The sequence below is a fragment of the Mus caroli genome, chromosome 11, assembly GCF_900094665.2.
Source record: "Mus caroli chromosome 11, CAROLI_EIJ_v1.1, whole genome shotgun sequence".
NCBI classification, from domain to species: domain Eukaryota; kingdom Metazoa; phylum Chordata; class Mammalia; order Rodentia; family Muridae; genus Mus; species Mus caroli.
Window position 1 is genome coordinate 101273444 of NC_034580.1, and position 15395 is coordinate 101288838.

Here is a 15395-nt window from a genome sequence, read left to right on the forward strand (position 1 = left end):
CTTCCTTTCTTTCTTTCTTTCTTTCTTTCTTTCTTTCTTTCTTTCTTTCTTTCTTTCTTTCTTTCTTTCTTTCTTTCTTTCTGTTTCTTCCTTCCTTCCTTCCTTCCTTCCTCTCTCTCTCTCTCTCTCTCTCTCTCTCTCTCTCTCTCTTTCTCTCTCTCTTTTTCTTCCTGTACCGAGGATTGAACCCAAGGCCCCACATGTGCTATAAATGTGTTTTTATCACTGAGGTATATACCCAGCTTCTTGGTTTAAATGCTACTTGTTTCTCTAAACCACACCTTATGCAGGTCCATCAGCTACCCACAACAGCATTTCCACCCTGATCCAACAGTTGTTGGTCATGGTAGGGAGAGCTAAGAGTAACCAGATGCAGAACTTAGTACAGGCATCGCTCTCTGGCGCCAAATCAGTCCCCTCTGTCCTGCATATAGACAGGGGCATCCTGATGTGACCCCTGCTCAAGCATTGGCAGGTAAGGGTGGCATCTTCCTCTCACAGACACCCCTCTTCTGCCCTCTCTCTTGAGCCAGGGTTGGACGTGGCATAGCCCATCCTGCTACTGGCTGGGAGAGGACCAAGTGATCTACAGTGATGCCCGGCGCCTGTGTACTGACCATGGCTCTCAGCTGGTCACCATCACCAACAGGTAGAGAGGGTGGACAGAAGTCCTGGCCAGCCATCTCCCATGACCTGGGCTGATGGGATGATATTCTGGCATCCTGCCCAGAGGGACCCAGCATCCTTTGAACCTCAGTGTGCCCCAGACACTGTATTTAAGCTATCCCAGGGTAGGGTAGGAGAGGGATAGACGGTTCAGGTTTGGACTGAATGGCCAAGGAAGAGTGTGGGCAGTAGTGGGAATCTGGTTACTGAGTGAGTTCTTTGGATCCCCGTTTCCCTGGGCACATTCCTGGGTGTGCACAGTACCTGAGCTTCTGGGATGGGGTATCAGCCTTGTGGTTCAGGGCTTGTGGGAAGCCACTAGTAAGTGCCGTGCCTTGACTGGCTCGTTTCTGAAGGTTTGAGCAGGCCTTCGTCAGCAGCCTCATCTATAACTGGGAGGGCGAATACTTCTGGACAGCCCTGCAAGACCTCAACAGTACTGGCTCCTTCCGTTGGCTCAGTGGGGATGAAGTCATATATACCCATTGGAATCGAGACCAGCCTGGTGAGCCCTTAACACCCTGTTTGACTAGCCTTGAAGCAGGGTGGCTGTGGTGGACCCAGAGCTGTGTCAGGACTTAGGGTGAGGCCTTCTTGGAAAGCTGTTCCGTGTGACCTGCTAGCTCTGGAGCCCGTGGACCTCCTCAGCCCCTTGGCACTGCTGTTTGCCAGCGGGGCCTTCTCTGAGCCCTGGTTTCTTCATCTTAAATGGGGATAATGAGGTATTCCTTATAGAGCTGATGTGAGGCTTAAATATCTATGTAGCTATGGAAGGGGTCACATATGCAATGTGCACACTATTAGTATCTGTTCAAGTTTCACATTCATTGTCTTTTTTCTTTTTCTTGAGAAAGGGTCTCACTATGTATGTAGCTCAGGCTGGCTCTGCAGCAATCCTCCTGCCTTAGTCCCTTGAATACTGGGATTATAGGTGTGTACCATTTCACCTAGCTTCAGTCTCCTCCTCTTCCTTCTCCTTCTTCCTCTTCTTTTTTTTGAGACAGGGTTTCTCTGTGTAGACCTGGCTGTCCTAGAACTCACTCTGTTGAAGAGGTTGGCCTCAAACTCAGACATCCTCCTGAGAGCTGAGATTAAAGGCACGGACTACCACTGCCTGGCTCAGTATTGTTCGCAACTTTCCTACAACCTAATGGGGTGTATAGTGAGATAGGCTCAGAAAGGCTAAGTTTCCCCACACTGTAAGTAGTCATTGACTAGGACTCTGCCTCATGCATCCCCCTCCCCCATTTGAGTGCTGACCCTCCCCCCAGCTTGTCCCTGTAGAGACAAGTTCTTTCTCCTTCTCAGGGTACAGACGTGGGGGCTGTGTGGCTCTGGCCACTGGCAGTGCCATGGGACTGTGGGAGGTGAAGAACTGCACATCGTTCCGGGCTCGCTACATCTGCCGACAGAGCCTGGGCACACCGGTCACACCGGAGCTGCCTGGGCCAGACCCCACGCCCAGCCTCACTGGCTCCTGTCCCCAGGGCTGGGTCTCAGACCCCAAACTCCGACACTGCTATAAGGTGGGGACACCCTATTGGCATGGTGGGGGTGGGGAAGAGGGAAGACAGGAGCTCTGAGGAAGTTCAGCTGGGGGGGGGGACCTAGGGACCATCACGACCCGGAAGTGCCAGCCTAGATGGCAGACCAGAGTAATTGCCGACGAGGAATTTGCCTGTGGGTTCCGAGGCTTGATCTGTAGTAAGGGTTTGGTAGATGTGTGAAGAGTTGAGGGAGCCAGACCCCAGAGTGTTCTTTGGATCCCCAGGGGAGCCCACTAAAAAGAGAATCTCCTAGTACAGCCTGGGCAAGACTGTGGGTTCTGTCCCTAGTACCTCTTCTGGGTGCCAAGCGGAGGTTTGGATTTGAAAGGTCTGGGTAAGGCCTGGTGATTTGCCAAGCTTGGGGGCCAACAGTCCGTTTTTGTTGTTTGAAATTTTAAGATTTGCTTTTGAGACATTGTCCTGCCCTGCAGAAGTCAGGCTAGCCTCAGCTCTTGGCAGGCCTGCTTTAGCCTCCCAAGTGCTGATACAGGCATAAGCTGCTATGTCCAGCTTCTCTTGTGTAGCCCAGGCTGGCCTCAAACTCACTATGTGGTTGAGGATAACCTTGAACTTCGACCTTTTGCCTCTACTTCCCAAAGTACTAGGATTGCCTGTATCTGCCACAATGCCTGGCTTCCAAGGCCTTTTAATATACATATGTAATATATATTATATATTAATATATAATATATATCTAATATATATTATATTATATATAATGTAATATATATATTACATATAGAAACTGAAGCCCAGGGGGAAAGAAGTCCTGTCTTCAGTCAGTTGTGGCTCTGCTGGGTTTAGAGCCCAACTGAAAGTCTGAAGATGAGGTCCAGGGACTCTCGCCAGGGGCTGACAGCGGCCCTGGCCTTCCTGAGATAGAACTGTCTTTAGCATGGGGAGGTGGCAGACGCCCTCTGGCCCACGGCCATAGCTGAGACAGCGGGCTCTGCTCCTGCAGGTGTTCAGCTCGGAGCGGCTGCAGGAGAAGAAGAGTTGGATTCAGGCCCTGGGGGTCTGCCGGGAGTTGGGGGCCCAGCTGCTGAGTCTGGCCAGCTATGAGGAGGAGCACTTTGTGGCCCACATGCTCAACAAGATCTTTGGGTACTGAATGGGCGTGGTGGCCTGCACTTGGGTGGGGGCAGGCGTGGCTGCCAGATTCTGGGTTCTGTCACGCTTGGGATCAGAAGGCGGGGTGTTGACGGTGCCCTTAGAAGGCCCAGCTGAGGCTTGGAATGACCTGCGTCTGTCAGTCATGCCAGAAGCATCCTGTTTCTGTCAAGTTGCCATGGTCCCCTGGAATCTTGGTTGGATGCACGGGGTGACCCACTTATAGGAGATCCTGTTGCTAAGCAGTGTCACACAGCCAGCAACGTCCTTGCAGACACAGTTCCCATCTCAGGTGCACCACCCCCACTCCTCGAGACCCGCCCCCTCAATAAACCATCCTGAGAGACAAGGAGAAAAGCCGAAACTGTTCAGGCAAGGGGTGAGGGATGGGTCCAGATCCCATCTTTGCCACGGAGGCACTGAGGACTGTAATTTATGGCACATGGCGTTGTAATCAATTACTATCAGTGAAAAAAATTTTTCCAAGTAGACCCAGGTTCCCTGAGATCTTCATTTTGGGGACATTTCCTCCCAGAGGTCAGGGTTTTATCAGCCTGACTGGTAACTACGGCAACACGTGTTCACCACTCTTTTCAGCTCATCACGCGGATGGTGTTCACATCCCGGCACCCTGTTCCTCACGCATCCCCAGTGTTCTCGTGTTGGACCCATAAGTTAAGTTGTGTGTTCACTGTCACGGTGGGTCCGTGATGAAACACGATCCAAATCCAGGTTTTCTGAGTTCCAGATCCTTACATTTCTCCCACACCCATAGGCCCAGCAACTTCCTAAATTCCCCAAGCAAAAAGGAGTGCAGACTCCTGCAGACAGGTCAAGGGCCAGGGAGGCAGGCTACTGATTTTTGAGTTAAGCAGGGCAACTGCTCTAGCTCACCTTGTCTCTAGGGAGGGAATTTCAGAGAAAACACATACACACACAAATACACACACATACTACACACACACACACACACACACACACTACAGTGCTTTCGGACATCAGGTTGCAATGTCAACTGTGAAGGCTTCAGGCACCGGAGACTGCCCGACAGAGAGCTGGCATCGGCCGGGTGCTAGACTTGGTCCCCAGCTGCTCTCACCTCCCTTCTCTTCCATCCCCACCCAAGTGAGTCAGAGCCTGAGAGCCATGAACAGCACTGGTTTTGGATTGGCCTGAACCGCAGAGACCCTAGAGAGGGTCACAGCTGGCGCTGGAGCGATGGTCTAGGGGTGAGGAGCCATGGAGGAGGCAGGATGGGGAGGTGGGTCGGACTTGGTTGTAGGTGGGCACCCGCTGGGGTATAGCAGGGCCTGACATGGGCAGGGGGTTTGGCCAGTGTGAGTAGGTTAAAAGTAATTGGGTTATGGACTGGACACTCGCCCGGCTTGGCGGTTCTCAGTTCAGCCCGGGCTTCTTGGTTACCTGTGCATAATCCCTCTCTTTCCAGTTTTCCTACCACAATTTTGCCCGGAGCCGACATGATGACGATGATATCCGAGGCTGCGCAGTGCTGGACCTGGCCTCCCTGCAGTGGGTAGCCATGCAGTGCCAGACACAGCTTGACTGGATCTGCAAGATCCCTAGAGGTTGGATGTGGTAGTAAGTGGGGCGGGGTGGGACAGATGCTAGACAAGGGCTTTGAAGCAAGGAATTTGGGGGAATCCAGCTCCCCTCTACCCTGACATTTTTGGCCCTGTTGTTTTGTAGGTGTGGATGTGCGGGAACCAGACATTGGTCGACAAGGTGAGGCCCCCCAGACTACCTGATCCCTACCTTTGCCCAGAATAAAACTAAACAGGTCACCCCAAAAGAGACTCAGTTAGAACTGAGCACCCATTGCTCTGCTTTCTGGTTTGTGAAAGGAGGATCAAGCCAGGGGCCTGTCCCAGGTTTATCTTTGCAAGCCACTTGTTGCAGCCCTGGCTTTGTCCGAGCCCAGAGCTTTCAAGGGCCTACAGAGTGGCCTGGCATCTGCTCCCACTGCTGTTGCTGCTCCCACAGGTCGTCAGGAGTGGGTACGCTTTCAGGAGGCTGAGTACAAGTTTTTTGAGCACCACTCCTCGTGGGCACAGGCACAGCGCATCTGTACCTGGTTCCAGGCAGAGCTGACCTCCGTTCACAGCCAGGCAGAACTGGACTTCCTGGGGCAAAACCTGCAGAAGGTAGGCGTGAGAGACAGCAAGTATTATGGGCTGGGAAAGGACCAAGGTTGAGGACAAGGGAGCCGCTCACCTTGACCCGCCTGCCTCCTTCCCCAGCTGTCCTCAGACCAGGAGCAGCACTGGTGGATCGGCCTGCACACCTTGGAGAGTGACGGACGCTTCAGGTGGGAGTACTAGTGAGCAGCAGGTGTGGGAGGGAGCACACGTGGGGGTTGGCTTGCTGTGTCCCCAAGCTAGAGGTGTCGGGGCTGACCAAACAGACAGACAGATAGACCTGCATTTGAGTTTAACTCTGCTCCTCACTGGCTGCTTGGCCTTGAATGATTGAGCGATGTATTTCTGGCCTTCGTTTTCTTATCTGAAGATGGCAATGGTGAGACCTGTCTAGCTTGCTTAGCATTCTTGAGACCCTGGGATTGATTTCTGGACTACAAAACAAATACTTCAAAACACCAACAAGTGTGTGTGTGTGTGTGTGTGTGTGTGTGTGTACATATATATTCATATGTATGGTTACAGTTATATATAGCTATATAGTTATACAGTGATTATTTTAGGTATTTATTTTGAGACAGGCTCTCACTATATAGCCATGGTTACCTATGTAGACCAGGTTGTCCTTGAACTCGGAGATTCCCTTGTCTCTGCATCCCAAGGGCTGGGATTAAAGGTATAGTCACCATACCCAGCTTTATTTTATTTTTAAAGGTTAACCATTACTGTATTATTCCTTTAATACTGCAGTATTCCTTTAATTTTTTTTTCCTGTCCTGAAATTCACTCTGTAGACCAGGCTGGCTTCAAACTCACAAAGATATGCCTGCCTCTGCCTCCCGAGCACTGGGATTAAAGGCGTATGCCGCTACCACCATCAGGATTTCTTTAAATAGTTTTAATTTTTATTGATTTTAAAATATTCACATATATGGTTTCTATGTGTGTGTTTATACACGAGTATGCAGACACCTACAGAGTTCAACAGAGGACACCAGATTCCCTGGAGTGGGAGTTATGGGTGCCTGTAAGCCACCCATGTGTGTATGTGTGCTGGGAACTGGACCGTAGTCCTCTGGAAGAACAGTACGCACTCTTAACAGCTAAGCCATCCCTCTGGCCCCTCAATGATGGGGCCAGTTTCTACCTAGATGTACAGTTTTTAAAATGGCAAAATCCATGATTCGCTCCAGAGTGCTATTGCCTGCATACCATGTAGGTATTCACAGCAGATACTAGTTTGTCAAGCTTCAGATGGCAAAATGCTAAGTGACTGCATCTGCTATCGTCCACCTGGTTGTTGCTTCTCACTCTGGAGACTCTGGGGGCATGTGGTATGACAGGTCACAGTGTCACTTCCAATTCTCAGTCAGACCCACTAAAATAGAGCATTCATGTCCTTAAGATACAAGACCTAGCAAAAAGCCACTGGATACCACAGTGTTCTGACAACAAGCAATTTTAAGCCCTTACTACAGCATCCAGCACTCACTGGGCGCTACTCCTGTCATACCTAGGGTCACATTATAAAGAAAACTGGCCATGGCATGGACCAAGCATACGCTGGTCTACAGAACTCTAGTCAGTGCCTCCCTTACATGAATTAGGGCCTTTGAGGCAGGAAGACCAGGGATTGGTAGAGATCTGCACACTTCTTTGCTATAAGGGTTTTCAGGCGTCTGAGAGAGGTTAGCGTATGCTGGGTGGGGCTTTAATCAGAGGCTGTAGGTCTCTGGCTGTGCTGGGCTCTGTGCTCCTTCAGCCCCATTCCTGCTCCCATTCTACAGCTTCCAGTGCTGTATATGGAGGAGGCTGAACCTGTGTTCTGTGATTCTGTAGGTGGACAGATGGTTCTATTATAAACTTCATCTCTTGGGCACCAGGAAAACCTAGACCCATCGGCAAAGACAAGAAGTGTGTATACATGACAGCCAGACAAGGTGAGGATAACAAGGACCAGAGAGGGTGTTATCAGCACAAAGAAGGGGATATGGTGAGGGATACCTAGGTGGAGGTGGGGGTAGAGGGGGGGACTGGTCTCTTCTCTTTGTGAACAAATCCAAGAAGGGCTATATCCAAGGATCAATGGATGGTCCATGCCTCCAAGGACACAGAACTTGAGCTCAGCCCATATTCTCAGGGCATGGGACCTAGAGTGCTGCCTGCCCTGCCCGACCCTAGGGTAACCATTCTCTTTTCCCCTTCACAGAGGACTGGGGGGACCAGAGATGCCATACGGCTTTGCCCTACATCTGTAAGCGCAGCAATAGCTCTGGAGAGACTCAGCCCCAAGACTTGCCACCTTCAGCCTTAGGAGGCTGCCCCTCTGGTTGGAACCAGTTCCTCAATAAGGTAGGGAGTTGGGAAGGGACACAGAGAGCCAGAGGAGAGGATGGGAACAGGTGTTGGCTGAGCCTCAGGCGCCTCAGCTGTCCCGCCACACCTTTCATCTGTCCGCACACACCGCTCTGTGCTAATGAAAGTGAGGTTCCTTGGAAAGTGGCTCAGTGTTTTGTCCACCAGGGAGCAAAATTATCTAAATACTTTGGTGAGCTTTCTAGACCAGTAGTTGTCAAGCCTTTTGATAATGAACTCTATTAATAAGATAAATTATTGAGCAATCGTACCCAATCTGTATGTGTGTATATGTTATTTATGTATATGTACATGTGCATGCAGATAAAATTTATAGTTACTTCTATACTACAAAACTATCACCACATGGAGTCAAATATGCAAACAGATAAAGATAAAAATAGTATCTTTAAAAATTCTCCTATTAGAGCCAGGCAGTGGTGGTGCACACCTTTAATCCCAGCACTCGGGAGGCAGAGGCAGGTGGATTTCTGAGTTCGAGGCCAGCCTGGTCTACAGAGTGAGTTCCAGTACAGCCAGGGCTACACAGAGAAACTCTGTCTCGGAAAAAAAAAATCTCTATTAGTAGAACAAAAATATGTTTGGGCCATGTGACTGATCAATTATAATAATTAATATTTATGCAATTTTAATAAGAACATATGACTGCATACATTTCATTTTCTTGTTTTGCAGAATAAAAATCCATTTATTTTTCATTTGAATTTATTTTTCCACTGATACATAAAGACACAAGAATGATAGCTATTTGGGGGATGCCATGTAATATTTCGTACATTCGTACATTGTATAATGCTTAAATTAGGGTAAATGTGTCTGTCCCCTGAAGTCATGGTCTTGTTTTAAGGAAAACCATCCCAAGTTCTTCCTTCTAGCTGTTTGAAATGCTCAATATGTTCTGCCCTGCAGTTACCTCACTACAGGTCACTTTATCGTGGGGTCACCTTACTGCACACTAGCACCAAAGAACTAGATTGCATATAACCGTACCTCAGTACTCAGTGGCCAACCTTTCCCTGTCCCCATTATGCCCACTGACTAACTCTGCTCTCAACTTTTTTTTTTCCTTTTTGGATTTTTAAGACAAGGTTTCTCTGTGTAGCCTTGACTGTCTAGGAACTCACTCTGTAGACCAGACTGGCCTAGAACTCACGAAGATCCACCTGTCTCTGCCTCTGTCTCATGAGTGCTAGGATTAAAGCCGTGTGCTGCCACCCCTTTTGAGACAGGGTCTCATGCAACCTAGGTTAGCCTTGAACTCACTATGTATGAGGGTGACTGAACTTTTGAAGGTCCAAATGCAGGAATCACAGGTTTATGCAGTTTTAGGCAGTGCTAGGAATAGAACCTAGAGTCTCTGCATGCCAGGCAAACACTTTACCAACTGAGCTATATGCCCCATCAGAGGTTAATTTTTGCATGCTTAGGTGTGGTTGGCACATGCATGTATGTGCACAGGCCAGAGGTTAACCTTGGGTATTTTCTTAATGGTGCTATACCTTATATACAGAGGCAGGATCTCTCATGTAAGCCCAAAGCTTGCTGATTTGGCTAGTCTAGCTAAGCAGCTTGCCCTAGACACCATCTGTCACCATCTCCCAAGTGCTGGCATGACAAGTGGCCCCCAAACTTAGAGCACTCACACGTGTGCTGGGGATGTAAACTCTGGTTCTCACGCTTGTCCCGGAAGCACTTTATCCATGCCCACATGTGGACGAAACCACACTGTGTTTCTTTCTGTGTTCAATTTTAAACATTCTTTTCCTTAATTTTTATTTATTTATTTATTTATTTTTATTTTTATGCCAGCATGTATGTGTGTGCACCTCTTATGGGCAATACCCATTGAGGCCAGAAGAGGGCATGAGAACCCTCGGGACTGGAGTTACAGACAGTTGTGAGCTGCTGCTGTGTGGAGCCCAATCCAGGTCTTGGGGGGGCGGGGGGAGCAGCTGGTGCTGAGCCGTCCTTGGCAATAGAACCTAAAGGTTTTCTTTTTTCTTGACAACATTTAGAAAATTGTCTTTCTTAGTGTTTTAATTTGGGCACGATGGTATATACTTGTAATTCAGGCCCTGGAAGGCTAGAGGACAGTGGGGCCACAAGGAGAAACTTCTCAAAACAAAAGCTCAAACAACAACAAAAACTCAAAAAATGAAAAGTGGGAAGGACTTAGGGGTTTGGCTCATTGATAGAGTGCTTGCCTAGCATATGTGAGGCCCTTAGTCAGACAGACAGACAGATAGACACACATGCGCATGTTTGCACAAACACATGCACACACACACACACACACAAATAATATTCAATACAAGGGAGTCTGAGGCAAGAAGATCCTGAGTTCCAGGCCAGCTTGGGCTACATAGCAAGACCCTGTCTCGAATAATAACAAGCTCACCACCACCACCACCACTAGAATGTAGGCATTTGTGACTTCTGTGCCAGGATGGGAGGGCAGGGCTTTGCCCAGGGAGATCCAGACGCCCTGTGTATGAAAGCCCCGAGCATCAGCTGCTGAGGGCTACCCAGCAGGGCTTCTGGGTATGTGGACAGGGATGTAGAGCTGTGTATCGATTCCATCCCCTGCCCCACAGTGTTTCCGAATCCAGGGCCAGGACCCCCAGGACAGGGTGAAATGGTCAGAGGCACAGTTCTCCTGTGAACAGCAAGAAGCCCAGCTGGTCACCATTGCAAACCCCTTAGAGCAAGGTAGGGTCAACCTATGGGGAGGCGCTGGTATCTCCCCACAACTCGCTACAGCAGAGCAAACAGGAGCCACCCCATCACTCTTTCCTTTCTTCTGGGGGACTGTAGCATTCATCACAGCCAGCCTCCCCAACGTGACCTTTGACCTTTGGATTGGCCTGCATGCCTCTCAGAGGGACTTCCAGTGGATTGAACAAGAACCCCTGCTCTATACCAACTGGGCACCAGGAGAGCCCTCTGGCCCCAGCCCTGCTCCCAGTGGCACCAAGCCGGTGAGGACCCACACCACAGTGCTTTTCTCTGTCGTTGTCACCCTCTCCCCTACCTCGCCCTTCTCCCAGCCTCAGCTGTCCTTGGATGGGGCAGCCACTGGGGTTCCCCTAAGTAGCCTTCCCCCTCCCCAGACCAGCTGTGTGGTGATCCTGCACAGCCCCTCAGCCCACTTCACTGGCCGCTGGGATGATCGGAGCTGCACAGAGGAGACGCATGGCTTCATCTGCCAGAAGGGCACAGGTACATGCGGCTGCTACACAGAGACACCCCTGCACTGGCTAGCTGCTCTGGGCCGGTCCAGAAGGAACCAAACACTGAATCTCTTTTCAGGGTCCATAGAGGTCCCTCCAGAGTCATGTATCTGCTTGGGAAGCAGGTGGTCTCAGGGGGGAGGGTTGTGTGACATGCTGCCATGTCTAGGGTCAGAACTCCTGAGGTTCAACGTCAAGGCATCTCCAGCTCCTTCTGCATGTTAGCAAATAGAACGTTCACTGATAAGGATGGCAGCTGGCCGTCCCCAGTGGAGACCTGCTCTGAGCCTGATGTCTGGTTTTCTCATACCTGGCTTAGTCTCATACCTGGGAATGGGGTAAGGGGGGGTGGGGCAGAGCTCGGTCTGAGTCCTGCCCCCTTTCCCTGTAGACCCCTCGCTGAGCCCATCCCCAGCAGCAACACCCCCTGCCCCGGGCGCTGAGCTCTCCTACCTCAACCACACCTTCCGGCTGCTGCAGAAGCCACTGCGCTGGAAAGATGCTCTCCTGCTGTGTGAGAGCCGAAATGCCAGCTTGGCACGCGTGCCCGATCCCTACACACAAGCCTTCCTCACACAGGCTGCCCGGGGGCTGCAAACACCACTGTGGATCGGGCTGGCCAGTGAGGAGGTGGGCTCCTAGGTCAAGATTTTGCCTCCCCTACCACCACCCTACCTTCTGCTTTGATTTCCCTTCCTCCTTCCCTTGAGAGTCCGTTCCCTTTATTCTCACCTATGGCTACCTAATACCCAGGGCTCACGGCGGTATTCCTGGCTCTCAGAGGAGCCTCTGAACTACGTGAGCTGGCAAGATGAGGAGCCCAAGCAGTCGGGAGGCTGTGCCTACGCGGATGTGGATGGAACCTGGCGCACCACCAGCTGTGATACCAAGCTGCAGGGGGCAGTGTGTGGGGTGAGCAGGGGTGAGTACCACCCGTGAGGGCCAAGGCTTGCGCAGGTGCAGGTGGTCCTGAGAAGATGTTCAGGCTACATCTTCAATTCGGCACTCCAACAGGGCCCCCTCCCCGAAGGATAAGCTACCGCGGCAGCTGTCCTCAGGGCTTGGCTGACTCATCCTGGATTCCCTTCAGGGAGCATTGCTATTCTTTCCACATGGAGGTGCTGTTGGGCCACAAGGAGGCGCTGCAGCGCTGCCAGAAAGGTGGGTGAGAGCAGCCTAGCCCAGATCCAGGACTCAGGCCTGGAGAAAGAACTTCCCCTCTGCCTATAGCCATTTATCTCAAGCTCTCCTCGCTGTTTAATACACACACCATGCTGTGTCATCTACAGAATATCCCACGGTCCACAAGTGCTAAGATTCACACCATCTTGCACTTGAGCTGCCAGAGAAGAGTGCTGGGGTTGCTGTGAAGGGGGGCGGGGGAGTAGTTTGGGGGAGGGGCTCTATCACCGTAAGGAGAATCTGCTTGTCCTGACATGGGCTTTCTTTGTGTCCAGCCGGTGGGACGGTTCTGTCCATTCTTGATGAGATGGAGAATGTGTTTGTCTGGGAGCACCTGCAGACGGCTGAAGCCCAAAGTCGAGGTGCCTGGTTGGGCATGAACTTCAACCCCAAAGGTACGACGTGCTCTGTGTAGGGGAAGGGAAGGGCTCAGGCTGCAAGAGAGATGCTTCCAACTGTCTCCAGGCTTGTGAAAGCACAGCAGTGGATCGTGGTTATCGCCTCCCACCTAGAAACCCTCCCTCCCACCTATTCCCATTCCCACACCTTCCCAATGGCTTCCTTCCACAGGAGGCACGCTGGTCTGGCAAGACAACACAGCTGTGAACTATTCTAACTGGGGGCCCCCTGGCCTGGGCCCTAGCATGCTAAGCCACAACAGCTGCTACTGGATCCAGAGCAGCAGCGGATTGTGGCGCCCCGGGGCTTGTACCAACATCACCATGGGAGTTGTCTGCAAGCTCCCTAGAGGTAAGCCAGGATCTCGGTCCACAGCTGGGCCCATAGCTGGACTCATAGCTGGATGCCCAGCTGAGTCTAGGGTTACTTGGTATACAGGGGCATCTGCTTTGGTGGGAGGGCATCAAGTACATTAGTTTGCAGCAAGGACTGACGCAGGGCCTCAACTTTCCAAAGTACACATAAGCCCAGAGGACAGCAAGCCCCATCATTCTATAGTGGTTAGGGACAAGGGATGGTCAAGCCCTGAACACTCATTTATTGACTCTGAGGCCTGGGGAGATGGTCCATTTGGTAAAGTCACGCAAACACGAGGATCCGAGTTAAGATTCCCAGCACCCCAATAAAATCCCAACATTGAGTGCCGTCATCTGTAACCCTAAAACAGAAAGGGAGACGTGTATTTGTGTTTTATAGGCCCCTGGAGCTCATTCACCAGCCATGAGCTGAATCCATAAGTTGTAGGTTCAGTGGTAGACCCTGCCTCAAAACACCGAGGTAGAGAGGCATCAAGGAAGACACAGTGCAATATCCTTGACTTCTGACCTCCACGCACATGCACACTCGCAAGTATCTGCTTATATTCACCTATAAGAACACACACACACACACACACCTGTCCCACCTGAGGCAAGTCTTTGAACTCCATGGCCTCAGCTTCCTCATATATAAAACGGAAAGAGTAGAAGCCAGGTCCTAGAGTCCTGGGAGGTTCAGTGACTCTGCAAGGTGACATTCACAAAGCAGTTCACAGGCACTTACTTAAATTGTGACTATGATTTCTGTGAGGACTGATTGTGATTCTCTGGCTCTCTCCTCTTCTACAGTGGAAGAGAACAGCTTCTTGCCATCAGGTGAGTGGAGGGAATGAGCGAGCCCCGGCCTGGCTCTTTCGCTGGCTCCTTTGTCCCTGTGGGCATGACTGGGTCCTGATGTGAACTCCCCACCTCCATTTCAGCAGCCCTCCCCGAGAGCCCGGTGGCCCTGGTGGTGGTGCTGACGGCGGTGCTGCTCCTCCTGGCCTTGATGACCGCAGCCCTCATCCTCTACCGGCGCCGACAGAGTGCGGAGCGTGGGTCCTTCGAGGGGGCCCGCTACAGTCGCAGCAGCCACTCTGGCCCCGCAGAGGCCACTGAGAAGAACATTCTGGTGTCTGACATGGAAATGAACGAACAGCAAGAATAGAGCCAAGGGCGTGGTCGGGGTGGAGCCAAAGCGGGGGAGGCAGGTGCCCCAAGGGCGTGGTCAGGGTGGAGCCAGAGCGGGTGAGGCAGGGGCCCCAGGTCAGCAGGCCCCCATCACCCACCAGCCCACTTGTCTTTGGATGGCAGCCCTTGGGAGTTGCTACTGGGTGCCGGGGGCTTAGCTTGCCATGGGGTGGGAGTACCCAGCTTACCATAGAGGCTAGGCAGAGACTTGGCAGTGGGTCATGTTCCCCTTTCTCTTGGGCCTGGGATCTTGTCACCTGGACCCCATGGCAACTGGAGGGAATATGAGAAGGGACATGAGCTTATTCATGTCCTTTCCTCCCCAGATCCCTGAGCCTAAACCTGCTGACCTGCAGCCTAGGATTCTTTCCTATCTGTAGGCCTGGAAAGCCTGCCCCGTCCCTTGGGGTGGCTCTCTGTCACCTCTCCTACTAGGCTACATCAGCTCTGTCTCCTCACCCTGCCCTCGTGCCTTTTTTCCACCCAGTGCCTCCTTCTGAGCCATGGCCCTGGGACTTGGGTGATCTCTCTCTCTCTCTCTCTCTCTCTCTCTCATTCTCTCTCTCTTTCTCTCTGGGTGGGGGTCAGCTGAAGGGGCTGGCCAAGCATCTGTCACTCCTGTGCCTGCTGGAATGGACCTAGGGTATGGCAGGAGGGAGCCTAGGTGGCTCAGGTCTACGAACCAGGGCACCGGTGTGGTGTCTGCTGGAGTAGAGATGGAACTTTGGAGAGACACCTTATCCACTCACAGGGTGTCATCTCCTGCTGGTCAGGGGAGGACTCTGTCCTTGAAAGAGTCCCCTGTGGGGACCAAAATAAGTTCCCTAATGTCTCCGGCTTCTGGCTCTGGCTTGGAGAGAGGGAAGAAGGTTTGGAGGGGGAGGGGCGCTGGTGAGGCTGTAACCTGGGACAGCACCAGGTGCTACCATCTGGTGTGGCCTAGGGGACCAGCTCCTGGAGCCACTCAGCACCTTTTCCAGGGGAGAGTCCCAGCCAGGATGGAGAGTGCCAGTCCCTGTGTCCCAGTGCGGGACGATGTGAACAAAAACTCAAAGCGGACCCTCTATTGTAGTTCTTGATTTTCGAAATGTGCTATTATTGTTTGTCTTTTTTTTTTTTAAAGGAGGAAAAACAGAAAAAGAATAGCAAACAAATAAAAACCTTCCAGAGGCTTGAGAAGTC

At 51.5% G+C, this 15395-nt stretch overlaps 1 protein-coding gene across 2 annotated transcripts in view; it reads left to right on the plus strand.

Moving 5' to 3' along the window:
* Mrc2 (mannose receptor C type 2) overlaps window positions 1-15395 on the plus strand; it is a 59277-nt gene extending 43882 nt beyond the window's left edge. The window contains exons 10-30 of one of the 2 annotated variants that reach the window (XM_021177266.1): window positions 534-649; window positions 1023-1171; window positions 1975-2192; window positions 3175-3317; window positions 4450-4552; window positions 4771-4909; window positions 5031-5066; window positions 5325-5485; window positions 5582-5649; window positions 7319-7419; window positions 7689-7831; window positions 10450-10564; window positions 10670-10833; window positions 10966-11074; window positions 11477-11715; window positions 11839-12007; window positions 12100-12246; window positions 12543-12662; window positions 12838-13017; window positions 13833-13859; window positions 13964-15395. In XM_021177266.1, the coding sequence (XP_021032925.1) occupies window positions 534-649; window positions 1023-1171; window positions 1975-2192; window positions 3175-3317; window positions 4450-4552; window positions 4771-4909; window positions 5031-5066; window positions 5325-5485; window positions 5582-5649; window positions 7319-7419; window positions 7689-7831; window positions 10450-10564; window positions 10670-10833; window positions 10966-11074; window positions 11477-11715; window positions 11839-12007; window positions 12100-12246; window positions 12543-12662; window positions 12838-13017; window positions 13833-13859; window positions 13964-14190 (2874 nt within the window). In that variant the 3' untranslated portion in view covers window positions 14191-15395. The remainder of the gene's footprint in view (window positions 1-533; window positions 650-1022; window positions 1172-1974; window positions 2193-3174; window positions 3318-4449; window positions 4553-4770; window positions 4910-5030; window positions 5067-5324; window positions 5486-5581; window positions 5650-7318; window positions 7420-7688; window positions 7832-10449; window positions 10565-10669; window positions 10834-10965; window positions 11075-11476; window positions 11716-11838; window positions 12008-12099; window positions 12247-12542; window positions 12663-12837; window positions 13018-13832; window positions 13860-13963) is intronic. The other variant, XM_029484156.1, reaches the window with a different exon arrangement.